The 12889-nt window shown below is 58.4% G+C and overlaps 1 protein-coding gene across 3 annotated transcripts in view; it reads left to right on the top strand.

Moving 5' to 3' along the window:
• Positions 1 to 967: 967 nt before the first annotated feature.
• Positions 968 to 12889, top strand: part of AP3D1 (adaptor related protein complex 3 subunit delta 1) — a 37337-nt gene continuing 25415 nt past the window's right edge. Inside the window, exons 1-2 of one of the 3 annotated variants that reach the window (XM_042927858.1) lie at positions 968 to 1148; positions 12711 to 12806. In XM_042927858.1, the coding sequence (XP_042783792.1) occupies positions 1053 to 1148; positions 12711 to 12806 (192 nt within the window). In that variant the 5' untranslated portion in view covers positions 968 to 1052. The remainder of the gene's footprint in view (positions 1149 to 12710; positions 12807 to 12889) is intronic. The other 2 variants (XM_042927857.1, XM_042927856.1) reach the window with 2 other exon arrangements.

Genomic DNA, 12889 nt, shown 5'->3' with positions numbered 1-12889 from the left:
TGTTGCCTTTTGTGAAGTGCATGCCATATTTTAACTGGGTTTTCTCTTCGTGATTTGTAGGAATTTTTGTTTTGCTCTGCTTTTGTGGATTAAAGTCCTTAGTCGGATGTATAAACATTGCAACTATCTCATCCCAGCTGGTGGCTTGCCTTTTTGCTCTGGTAGGGGTGCACGCGGAGGGCGGGCGCCGCGTGTCTCGTCGCCCGGCACCCACTAGGCCCCCACGAATGTGTGCGGAGCCAACCGGCCTCGCTGGACCTCCAGCTCCCGGCCTCCGTTTCTCCACGTGGACATGTTATTCCCGTCCGGCCCGTGTCACGGGGTTTTCAGAGACGCGCTGGAGGCACCGCATCCGCTCCCCGCTGCGTCGGGTTTGGGGCTTCTCGAGCAGTGTCAGCTTTTCGATTCAGGAAAGGCGGAGCTGGATTCCTTCCCAGGAACTTGCCTGAGAAGCTCCACGTGGGAGCCCCGCCCACAGCAGGCCCCACCCACTGCTGTCACTTGGTTCAGGGGCGGGGCAGGGAGGGCGCTCCTGGGGGGCGTGGTTAGAACCCGAAACAAGGAAGTGGGTGGAGTTATGGGGGCCGCTGGCCAATGACAGAGAAGAGCCCAGAGCCGGCGCGTGCGAAGCTAAGCGGACGGTGAGGGCGTTGTCTGCGTTTCCATTGGGCGGCAGGCGTCGCCAGGGAAACGTGGTGGCCTGGAGATGTAGGGGCGGGGCCCTTGGGGGAGGCGGGGCTTCCGGGGGCGGGTCGCCGGGCCTGGGCTCCTGTCGTCAGCTGACCCGCCGCCATCTTGTCCGCCATTTGCCAGCGGCGCGGCGCGGAGCCGGAGGGGAGCGGGAGTGCGAGCGCGGCCTGCGGAGCGGGTCGCCGCCGCCGCCGCCGCCGCCGCCGCCGCCCCGCGGACAGCCGCCGACCTGGCCTGGGAGCCCGCGCCACCGCGGCAGCCGGCAGCGCAGCGCTCCGCGGGCGGCAGGCGCGGCCCCCGGGCCCCCGCACGGTGCCCTGCCGCGGGCCTCCCGGGGCTCGAACCCGGCGGCGTCCGCCGCGATGGCCCTCAAGATGGTCAAGGGCAGCATCGACCGCATGTTCGACAAGAACCTGCAGGACCTGGTGCGCGGCATCCGCAACCACAAAGAGGACGAGGTGAGCCGGCGCGCCGCACCGGGCCGGCCTGGCTCTGCCCGACCCCGACGCCAGTACCACCCGGGACCCCGACTCCGGCCTCCTGCTCGCCCCCGAGGCCTCGAGCCCCGCCTGCTTGCGACCCGGGCCGCCGCTCGCCTCTTTCTGCCTGAGCCTCAGTTTACCCCTGGCAGACGCGAGCAGCGATTCTCAGGACCTCCCGTACCTCCCGTGTGTGCCGGATCACCTGGGGGCCCTGCCGCTGGGTGCCCTCCCCCCACTCCCCCCCCCGTAGTCTCGGTTTACCCTCTGGGCGATGGAAGCCCGCCTCCCCGTCGCCGCAGGTGGCCCGGGAAGAGACTTTGGAGGGCTCTAACTCCGCTCCAGGCCTCTAGACTCCTGGTTGGGGGGCCCTCCTCTCCGCGGGCCGCTCCCGGAGGAGCCCATAATGGGATTGGTATGCGTCCGGGTGGCCCTCTGGGGCCCGATCCGGGAATCGGGCCTTGCCTCCTGGGCCCGCGTCCCCGGGAAGGTGGAGCCGCCCCTCTTAGGGAGGGAGGGGAGACCGCGGGAGCCCTGACTCAAAATAAGGAAGCCGCTGGGGGGTCCTGGAATGGGGAAGCCGACTTCAACCAGAAAGCCGAAAGTCGGGGCGAGGAAAAGGCCGTCCACGAGTAAAATCGTAACCGTGGGCACCGTTTCCTTCCCTGCGCCCCTCCCCCCAGCCAGTGACCTAGATTTGAGAGGAACGGGGACGGTCAGTGGCCACCAGGCCGCCGGCTTCCTTGAGGAGGTGTCAGCCCACACTTGCACAGGGGGTCACGAAGGCGCACCCCGCTTTCCCAGGTGGAGGGGGAGGCTGCCCGGTGGCGGGCGGTTGTTGCGTGCGGTGCGGGTCCCACGGGTCCCACTGCCCGACGCCATCCGCCCTCCTCACAATGGCGCCGGGAAAGTCGGGCACGCCAGGGTGGGAAGTGCAGGGAAGGGAGGGAATTTGCCCGAGGCACCCGCAGCCCCCGGGCCGTGTACCGGCCGGAGTTCCTGCCGCCGTTGCACTTTTTCAGAACGGGCGTGACCTCGCTGGGCGGTCATTTGCACCCTCCTATCCTTCCTTGGCTGTCCCTGGTTTTGCACCGTTAGCCGCTCCCGCTCGCAGGGGTGGTTACGGTGCGCGTCTCACTGGGTCCTGGCCTTCAGGTTCGGTGACGGGAGAGGGGCTGGTTGGCCTGGGTTTTGTCTCTCCCAGCTGGGAGGGGCCGAGTGAATCTGCAACCTGTTCACACCGCACGTTTCTTTTGTGCGCTGGTTCTCCTCCTGATTTCCCTGGGTCAGCGGATGTCGCTGGGCCGCCTGTTCTGGGATTGCGAGGAGGCACCGAGGCCGCTCCCGTTCGGGCGCCTGGTGTTTGGGGGAAGCTCGCTGTCCCCGGGCAGTTCCCTGAGCCGAAGTTGATTCATTGAGAATCGCTGGCACCTTTCCGCGGGCTTGGAGCCCTTTCCACGGGGATGCTGGAGGGGGAAGAGTCTTCGAAGGCCCGTGTCTGTGTGGGTCCTGCCCTCCACCTGTGGGCGATTCCCAGAGGACGTGGTGTGTTGCCCCCCCCCCCCCGTTTCCTCGTCAACAGATCGGGGTGACCTGGAGGCTGGCTGCTGGGGTGTTCTCTAGTCGCCTCGCCGCTCGGCTGCTTCTGCACCCTCTGGCTGCACTGGGTCCTCCCCTGCTTCCCCACCGCACCCCAGTGAGGACTCGACACTAGGCGCTTTCTCCGCGGCACTTTAGCGCACTCCAAAGTTGGCTTGATGATAGGTTTTAGCCGAAATCTTCGGTGCGGCATCCTACAAGTGAGGCTCGACGGGGCCTTGAAAGGCCACGTGGAAATGCAGCATGATCTCTGGCGATTCAGTCGTGTGGTTGGACATCGGGAGGCTTGCGTCCAGGTTCTCGGGCTTATTGACTGGGTGACGAGGGAAGTGCCTCTGGTACAAAGTGGGGGTGGCAGCGTCTGGGTGGCTCCGTCCGTTAAGCGTCCGACTTCGGCTAAGGTCGTGATCTCGAGGTCCATGGGTTCGAGCCCCGCATCGGGTCCAGCTCTGCGCTGACAGCTGGGAGCCTGGAGCCCGCTTCGGATCCTGTGTCTCCCTCTCTCTCTGCCCCTCTCCCGCTTGCACTCTGTGTCTCTCTCAAAACAAATAAGCGTGAAAAAAAACATTTTTAAGTCGGGTGACAGCCACCCCCTTCGAGTGCTTCTGAGGATGCTGCGGGTGACGTAATGCAGGTTTGCACCAGGGCACCCACGAAGCTGTCTGCTTGGCTGTTTCCAGACCTCAGCCTCTGACCCCTTAGTGGGTTGTGAGTTCAATTTAACGAGTTATGTTGAAAGAGAAGCTAGAAAATCCCAGTCCCGCATGCACATAGAGTCACTGCCGTTCATCGAAGCTTATTTCAGCTACGCGTGTGCATGCACGCGTGTTGGGTTATTACGGAAACACGTCTCTCAAAATGAGTCCAAAAAGTTTGAAAACAGTGGTCGAATTCATATGTGTCTGGGGTGCTTAGTTTATTTTTAATCTTTAAGACACAGCACAAATAATGTTGGCAGGGAGGGCAAAATCCACTTACGGATATCCTTGCTTCTAAACTTTGGATATGACGGGGGGGGGACCCCAAATGACTTCTAAAGTTTGTGTTTAAATTTTTTTTAATGTTGATTGTGAGAGAGAGAGAGAGAGAGCAGGAGTGGGCAGCGAGAGAGGGAGAGAAAGAAGCCTAAGGAGGCTCCGTGCTGTCGGTTCAAAGCCCGACATGGGGCTCAAACCTACAGTGAGGTCATGACCTGGGCCAAAGTTGGATGCTTAACCAAGTGAGCCACCCAGGCGCCCCTAAGTTATTCTTCTGGGTACTCTTCATATTTGGGGGAAAGCTGCTTTTTCAATCTTTTTAGGTTGTAAAATCACACCCATACTTTTAAAAATGTACTCGATGTTTATTAAAGAAACAGGGGAATGCTCCTTCCCTGTAAATCAATTTGAGGTATGTGTTTTGAGTGTTTTTTTCTGTGCTGAGAAATGATGAGCATTTCTGAGTGTTGAGGTTTCGTTCTGCATCCTGGGCGCCTGGCCACGCCCAGTGGTGACTCTTGATCTCAGAGTTGTGAGTTTGAGCCCCACTTGGGTGTAGAGATTACTTGAAAAAAAGGTTCTTTTGGGGGCGCCCGGGTGGCTCAGTTGGTTGAGTGTCTGACTTCAGCTTGGGTCATGATCTAACGGTTCATGAGTTCAAGCCCCACATCGGGCTCACTGCTGTCAGCACAGAGCCTGCTCCGGATCCTCTGTCCCCTCCCTCTCTCTGCCCCTCCCCCGCTCATTCCCTCTCCCTCCCTCTCTCTCAAAAATAAACAAACATTTAAAAAAAAAAGGTTCTGTGTGCATCTTGCTTGTAGGGTCGTGGTCCTTACTGACTGCTTCCCAGGATGCAGCATATGAAGACGCCCCACGGTATTTTTAACATCTGCCTAGTCTGGATGTGCCTTAGTTTATTTGCTTGCCGCCCCCCCCCCCCCCCCCCCCCCCCCCCCCCCCCCCCCCCCCCGCACTGAAGTGGCTTCACATTGTTAGGCACAGGCCCTGATTGGGTCCACTAGTATCTGAGTAGTATTGTTCTGGCTTGGGTATAAACATTTCCAAACCATTTAACTGGTGTTTCAGAACTTTAAAAATTCAGTTTGTGTAGAGTAATATTTTGAAATGAGATGTAACCTAGGATTAAGATTGAGCTGTAGGGGCCTGGGGACTCCTGTCGGTTGAGCGTCTGACTTCAGCTCAGGTCGTGATCTCACAGTTTGTGGGTTCGAGCCCCGCGTCAGGCTCTGTGCTGACAGCTCGGAGCCTGGAGCCTGCTTCCAATTCTGTGTCTCTGTCTCTCTCTCTGCCCCTCCCCTGTTCACCCTGTGTCTCTCTCTCTGTCTCTCTCTCAAAAATAAATAAACATTAAAAAAAAAAAGGCTGAACTGTATGCAAGAGCTCATATTCTGTTGTTTCTCATCTCAAAAATGGCAGTTTCCTGGGGTTCAGCCCAGGAGGTTTGTGGGACCCGCCAGGCTGTGAGGTGCATGTAGAACCTAGATGGGATCGGGTCTCGGGACTGTTGTTGAAGCACGTATCTCGTCTGGCCCAGGGCAGGCCCTCCGTTTGTGAGAGATCCTTTTGTTTCAGTGACTTCTAGGGAGAGTAAAGATATGAAGTTTGAACTGAGTTCTTTTCCTTTTCTTTCTTTAAAAAAAATTTTTTTTTGATGTTTGTTTATTTTGGGGGGGTGGGGGAGAGAACAAGTGGGAGAGGGCCAGAGAGCAAGGGAGACACAGAATCCAAAGCAGGGTCCGGGCTCTGAGCTGTCAGCACAGAGCCCGACACGGGGCTCGAACCGACAAGCCGTGAGATCATGAACTGAGCTGAAGTTGGATGCGTAACCGACGGAGCCACCCAGGTGCCCCAGTTTTTTTCCTTTTCTTTAATAACATTGGTCATTACCCTAAATCAGGATCTCCCTCGGCACTGCCGACATTCAGGACTGGATCATTTTCTGGGGGGCTGGCCCAGACTCTGTGGGGTTGAGCAGCATCCCTGGCCCCGCCCACTCGATGCCAGGAGCACCCTCAGTCTGACAACCACAGATGTCCCCAGACATGGCCCAGGAGAATCTCTGACCCAAATTGATAAGAAAAATCTCCCTGAATTCCCTAACATTCTTCCCTTTCTCCGGGCACCCTGTGTTTCCCACGTTGTCACCATGTTGTTGGACCTTGTGGTATTGTGATACTGGAGATCGGAGCTCCTGGGTGGCTCAGTCGGTTGAGCGTCCGACTTCAGCTCAGGTCATGATCTCGTGGTTCGTGGGTTCGAGCCCCGCGTTGCTCTGTGCTGACAGCTCGGAGCCAGGAGCCTGCTTCCGATTCCGTGTCTCCCCCTCTTTCTCTCTGCCCCTCCCCTGCTTGCACGCTGTGTGCATCTCTCTCTCTCTCTCTCTCAAAAATAAACGTTAAACAAAATTTAATTAAAAAAAAAAAGGAAATATATATTTTGGTCCTCATCCCTGGCTCTAGGCAGAGCTTCTAAAATCTTTGTAATTTCCTAAGCAATAAAAGTACTAGGAACATCCTCATTTATTTTTTGGTCTCCGACCCTGTTCCTGACCCTGAGCTCCTAGATCTCTCGGCATTTCCTGGGTGACAGGAGTGACTTTTGTTCTAATGAGATGACTTGGTGGCTCCTGGGTGGGCCATCTTCTGGGAGGGGAGATGGGCCAGGGATTGAATTAACGACCTGTCCCGCCTGGGTGATGACGCCTCTGCAAACCTCTCCAAACTGTGTGTTGGGGGAGGGTCTTGGTGAAAGCGTCCCCGTGCCGGGAGGGCGACGCGGCGGCTGGCCCACTCCTACCCTCGGGACCCTCCTGGAGCCCTCCCTGTGTGTGTGTGTCATTTGTCACACCCTCTGTTACATACTCGACTGGTAAACGTGACCGTGACCCGGCCATGACCGGGTGCTTCCCTGGGTTCCCTGTGCTGCTTTGGCACCTTAGCCGGGCCCGAGAGGAGGGGGTCTTTCAGAGCGCGGGTGACCACGTGGACGGGGCTCTGTACTGACCAGGCGGTGTGGCCACCTGACGGCGTCACAGCCGGGTCCGGGTCGTGCGGGGACCCACCCTGCGTGTGGCAATCGAGGAAGACTGTTCGCGGGCAGACGCAGAGGGTGTGCTTTCCAGATTTGCTTTGCTCCTCATCCTCATAAGTTGCGGGGCGATGGCACATAGCACGTTACACAGTTCAGTTAACGTAATTGCCTGAAGTTCTTTGAGTGAACCGCTTTGCTGGTGAGTTTATCGCCTAACCTCGTGTCCCTGCCCGGTGCTTGCTTCTGCCTGCACCGAGCTCTCTGCCGCTGGCTTCTGGCCGCTGCTCCGGCTGATCTCGGCTCAGGTCATGATGTCGTGGTTGTGAGATCGAGCTCTGTGTTGGGCTCCACCTTAAGCGTGGATCCTGCTTGAGATTCTCTCTCTCTCCCTCTCTGCCTCTCTCTGTCTCTCTGTCGCCAAAACAACGGTGCGTAGCTGTCAGCACAGTGTCACTTTAGGACACTTCCGTCACACCCAAAAGAAACCCGTGTCCGTCTACAGATACTTCCCCACCCCCTCCCCCAGCCTCCTGGATCTGCTTCTGTCTTCATGGATTTGCATCGAAGTGTTTTGAAGAGCGTTCCTGCCCCTTAGGTGGACCTTGGTACCCCTTGGTCGTCTGTCCCGTGTGAGACCCGAGGGTGATGCGGGCCACGAAGGTGACAGGAATGACCTTGATTGGCTGCCAGGCACCGCCTGTTGTGTGTGCAGGGTTGGGGGGGGTGCTGGGGGCTGGCTGTGGGGGAGGGGAGAGGGGTGGGGCTGGGAGGCTGCCGGAGTCCCACCGTCTCCAGTTACTGGGACCGAGTGGGTCTGGGGCGGCGCGTGAGGCCTTCCCCGAGGTGGCCGCGGCTCCTCTTGGCCGCAGGGGCGTTGGAGCCCGTCCAGGGCACAACGCTAGCGTGGCGTCCTGAGTTGTCGCTGACACTCGAGTGTGGTCGGTAGAACAGCTCCCTTCGTTTCCCAACCGACTTTTCCTACGTTTTGGGGTCAAAATGTATCGAAATGATGGTGATGGTGGTCAGCACCCTGGTTGTTCTTCATAAGGCGGAGAAAGCCGTCCCCACCCTGTCCCAGTTGTCGTGAGGACTTGACATTTTCTGGTCTGAGAAACTCGAGTGGCTCAAACACTGACTTACACTCCGGCGGAACATCCCGTGCATGCCAGGCTCTGGGGGTCGCAGCCCGTAAGGGGCCCCGGGCTCACGCTCATGGACAGGGTGGTGTGGGCTCCAAGACCCTGAGCCGGGGAGCCAGTGGGGCCCGCGGACAGAGCTGAGTGTTTGGGACAGTCCAGAGAACCTTGTGAAAACGTCAAGGGCTGGAGGAAGTGTGCTGCCCCTTCAGCAGGTGAGCGGATGGACGAACTGGCCCACGCAGGTGACAGACAGACCGTGGCCCGTCCGGCACTAAAAACGGGCCATCGAGCCGCACAGAGACACGGGGGACCCTCAGACGCACAGCACTCGGTGACAGAAGCCAGGCTGAGGAGGCGACACACGGGGTGGTTCCCAGTCCGGGATGCTCTGGACGAGGCAGGACCGCGGAGGCACGGCTGCCGGGGTGGGGGAGGGTGAATGGGAGGAGCACAGGAGTTTCAGGGCCGTGGGTCTACTCCGGACGACACCGTGGTGGTGGGCAGGTGTCCGTGACATTCGTCCGAACCCACGGGGTGTGCCGCGCCGGGAGCGACCTCGTGTCCCCTGTGGACCGTGGTTCGTCACGTTCGGTGCTGGGTGGGGATGTGGATGATGGGGCCGCCGGTGCGTTTATGGGGAGAAAGTGCTGCAGGGAATCCTGCTAGGTGACCAGGGTCGAAATGGCTACTTACAATAGACCTGAGGAGTCCTGTAGAAGGGAAGTTTGTGTCCTTTGTTCGAAATTAAATTCTCTAGCGAAGAAGGTGCAGAGAGGGCATCGTCCATTTCAGTGCTCGGTTTGCTGTTTGAGAGTCCGAATCATGCTCGCCCCTCCGATTTCTCTCTTTTTCACTAAACGGCAAGGATACGTAGCTATTCGTACCTTAGGCTTTAAGCTCTTTCTAACGTATGTTTTTAATAGCGTTGTCTGGACGCGGATCCCGATCCGCCCACCCACCCTGACCAGCCTGTTCCTTGTTAGCGATGTTGCGTGTAAATGAGAGATTAACGTGGCCACGGGGCTCCGCTTGCCTTCCTTCGACTTGCTGCGACCCCGTTCGAGGTCAGTCCTGAATCCTCCTGCGTGAGCACGTGCTCTCCGGTCCTTCGTCACCTCCCCGCCTTTCCCAGGTGCGCGGGCCGTGAGCCAGGCGCCTCCTCTCTACCCACAGCTCCAGTTCAAGCAGGCTCACGTGTCCCTCCGCCCGGGAGTGCCCCGAGGTGCAGGGACAGATGTCATCGGCCTGGCCGGTTCAGCCAGTGCAGCACGTGGCTCTTGATCTGCGAGTTTGAGCCCCACGTTAGGCATAGAGATTACCTAAATAAATAGATAAATAAAGATTCTCTCCTGATCTTCAGTTTTTGGCCGTTTGACTTGGGGATGTGTGGGTGTGGTTTTCTTTCAGTTTTCTGTTGGTTGGTGCTGAGCTTCTCGAACCTGTATGTGTACATCTTTCACTGAATGTGGGGAGTTTCAGCCGTTCTCGTTTCAGATGTGTTCTCTGTCCCCCCTTCCTTTCCTGGGACTCCGATTACATGCCTGTCCTGCCGCGTGCTCTTGTCCCACAGACCTGGGGCTCTGCCTCTCTTTCCTCGAACTTTTCTCCCCTTCAGACCGGACGGTTACTATTGTCGCACCTTCCAATGCGCTGACTTCTCTCTCCAGCTCCAGTTTGCCCTTCAGTCCGTTCTGTGCATTCTTTGTTCCAGAAATTATCTTTCTGGAACCTCCGCTTGCTTATTTTATACCACTTGTGTTTGCTGAGAGTTCTCCTCCTCCTCTTTGTGAGCGCCTCCTTTTCTCTGCTTCCTGAGAGCACGGTCACAGTGGCCAAGCTGCGGCCTTCGTGTGCTAATTCCATCCTTTGGGCTACCTCCAGGCCAGTGTTCGTGGATTGTCTCTTTTTCTTGGGTACGGGTAACATTATCCTGTTTCTTGTTTTGAGTAGCTTCAGACCGAACCCTGGACGTTGTGACTGATACGTTTTTGGAGGCTCCAGACGGTGTTATTTTCTCTGAGGCGTGTTGATGGGGGGGCAGGGTTACTTTAAGGGGCAGTTAGCTTGTTGTCTGGGCTGAGACTCCAGCTCTGCCCTCCTCGCTGTGGGCAGGGGCGGGTGCAGTGTGTTCGTGTCTTTTTGCTTTAGCTGGAACGTGCCGTGCATGCCTAGCTCTGGGGTCAGCCTCGGATTTGGGCTGAGTTTCTTTTTTTTTTTTTTTTTTTTCAACGTTTTTTTTATTTATTTTTGGGACAGAGAGAGACAGAGCATGAACGGGAGAGGGGCAGAGAGAGAGGGAGACACAGAATCGGAAACAGGCTCCAGGCTCCGAGCCATCAGCCCAGAGCCTGACGCGGGGCTCGAACTCACGGACCGCGAGATCGTGACCTGGCTGAAGTCGGACGCTTAACCGACTGCGCCACCCAGGCGCCCCTTGGGCTGAGTTTCTATGTTAGCGTGTGGGCACCATCGCCCCCCCACCAGTTCCCCACCCCCTGGGATTTCCTTCCTTGAGTGGCAGCTGCCCTGTGTTCTGGTTCTGGAAGCCAGGAGCCCCAGGCCTTGGCTGCTCTGTGGGGTGCTGGAGATAAAAGCCAGGAGAGACATTACCCGGTGCTTTTGTGTCTCCAGATAGTTTTAAAGCCACATCTGGGGGAGCCTGGGACTGATGGGAGCTCCGTGGACGGCGGCAGAAGTGGACTCTGGCTCTCCTGAAAGCCGGGGTGGGGAGGTCCCTAGACTGTGTGCAAACGCGTCAGCAGCAGCAGAACATTTGAGTTTGTGCTTAGGGGCCGTCACGAGTCCTGCCACTGCACGGTCAGCCCCCCCGTTCTTGAGTGTGCGCCTGGGAGCGCTGCCGGGCCATCACCTGGCCCCGTGTTCCGTGCGTAAGCATGAGTCCCCCCACACTTGTCACTGTCTGCCTGTTCTTTCCATTTCATTCATTCGTTCATTCATTCATTCAGAGTAGGCTCCGCGCCCAGTGTGGGGCTTGAACTCTCGACCCTGGGATCAAGAGTTGGATGCCCCACCCATTCAGCCAGACAGCCCCCTGTTTTTTCCCCTTTTACATGGTTAACGGTCATGATCCAGGATGCAGGAAGGGCCATCTGTGTGCAGGGACAGCAAGTGAAGATTCCCAAGTGGGATTTAGTAACCGGAAGCCTGTTGGAAGGATACAGTGACACTCGCTCCATTGCACCGACACTCGGTCGTAAAATATTCACGAACTCCTCCCTGGCCGAGAGAGGGCTCCGATGGCTCCTGTCCCCAGGAGCCTGTGCTTCAGGCAGAGGAGCGTCTCGGGGCCGAGCGGGGTGTGGCCTCGGGGGACGGGAACGCAGGGTGCACGGCCACCATACAGGACACTTGGGGCAGGAGTCCGCCACGGGCTTGCCACCCTGGTCTCTCGGGATGCGGTCACCCTGGGGACGGCATCCAGGGGCTGACCACTGAGTCCTGCCGGCAGGTGCCCAACCGGGCACATCCTAGCGGTGGTTGCTGTTGGCAGCATAACAGACGGGAGGCTCCTCGTGCTGCATGGAGTGCTGGGCACGTGCGGGGCTGGGGCACTGACCCGACAAACTCGTTCCGAGCCCTGCGGTGGCCACTCGCTTCGTGGCTCCTCTCTGAGGCCTCTTCGGGGCAGGGGTGAAAGGAGCCTTGCGCCCCCCCTCCCCCCCAGAGGGGCACGCCAGTGGCTCTTGACTTCGTGTGTCAGTACTGCTTCGGGTCAAGCCCGTTTGAGTGGTAGATGTGCTGAATCAGCAAGGAAACCCAAGGGAATCCTCAGACCGTGTCCCCGCAACCCCTGCGGCGTGACTCCTGGAGTCGAAAAGGTGGGCGGTTTGCAAGTGTCCATCCTTCAAACGGATAAACACGAGGTGGCCTACGTGTGTGGGGGGGAGACCGAGCAAGGCACAGACCCTGTGCTACCGCGGGCACGAGCCCCGCCATGGTGCCCGTTGAGAGAAGCCAGCGGGCGCCAGGGAGACGCCCAGACGAGCTCGCTGCCGCCAGGGCAGGACCGGACGGGAGAGCTGGGTGTCGAGCAGCCCGCGTCAGCGGGTGGACGGCGGGACCTGGGGGTTACTTCCGGGCCTTGTGCGAGTCTCAGTGCGAGCTGTTAAAACTAGCGGACCCCGTGCCGGACCCCGTGCCTTAACGTTGTTCTGCGTTGAAGTTCTTTTTTAACTTTTAAAGCGCTGCGACACAGAAAACCACCGCTAGGGGGCGCCTGGACGGCTCAATGGGAAGAGGGCATAGGATTCTTGGTCTGGGGGCTGTGAGTTAAGCCCCGCGTTGAGTGCAGACGTTGCTTTAAAAGAAAGAGAAGGGAAACGTCAGCTGTGCACACAAGTTGCGAAAGTGGAATAACATGTTGAGGCACCTGCTTCCGTGGCAGGGAGTCCGGCTCTCGCCGTCGTCCTGTCCTCTCAGGACTGAGGGGCCCCCGGGCGTCTTGCCGAAGCGGCTTCTTTAAGTGCCAGCTCTGTTAGACGCTCGCGTGCCGTACGAGTCACCCGCGCGGTTCCTCGCTGGTGCGTTCAGGAGTCGGGCAGCCGTCACCGCAGTGAGCTTCAGGGCACCGTGTCACCCCAGCCCCCCTCCCCAGCCCCCGACACCCACCAGCCTGCTTCCTGTGCGTGTGGATGTGCCTGCTCGGGGCGTTTCACGCCAGCGGAATCACACGGCGGGCGGCCTCTTGTGTTTGCCTGCTTTCTTGACCGTTTTAGACACTTGGGATTTTCCAACGCTGTCTGCTTCCCTTTTAGGCAAAGTATATCTCTCAGTGCATTGATGAAATCAAGCAAGAGCTGAAGCAAGACAACATTGCAGTAAAAGCCAACGCGGTCTGCAAGCTGACCTACGTAAGTACCGCGGACTGTTTGCTCAGGCGGTGCCCCCCCAACCCCGACGCCGTCAGGCGGGTTGTAGATTCCACCATCCCTCC

The sequence above is a fragment of the Panthera leo genome, chromosome A2, assembly GCF_018350215.1.
Source record: "Panthera leo isolate Ple1 chromosome A2, P.leo_Ple1_pat1.1, whole genome shotgun sequence".
Taxonomy (NCBI): domain Eukaryota; kingdom Metazoa; phylum Chordata; class Mammalia; order Carnivora; family Felidae; genus Panthera; species Panthera leo.
Note: the sequence above shows the minus strand (reverse complement) of the source record. Positions and strands in the feature narration are given on the sequence as shown.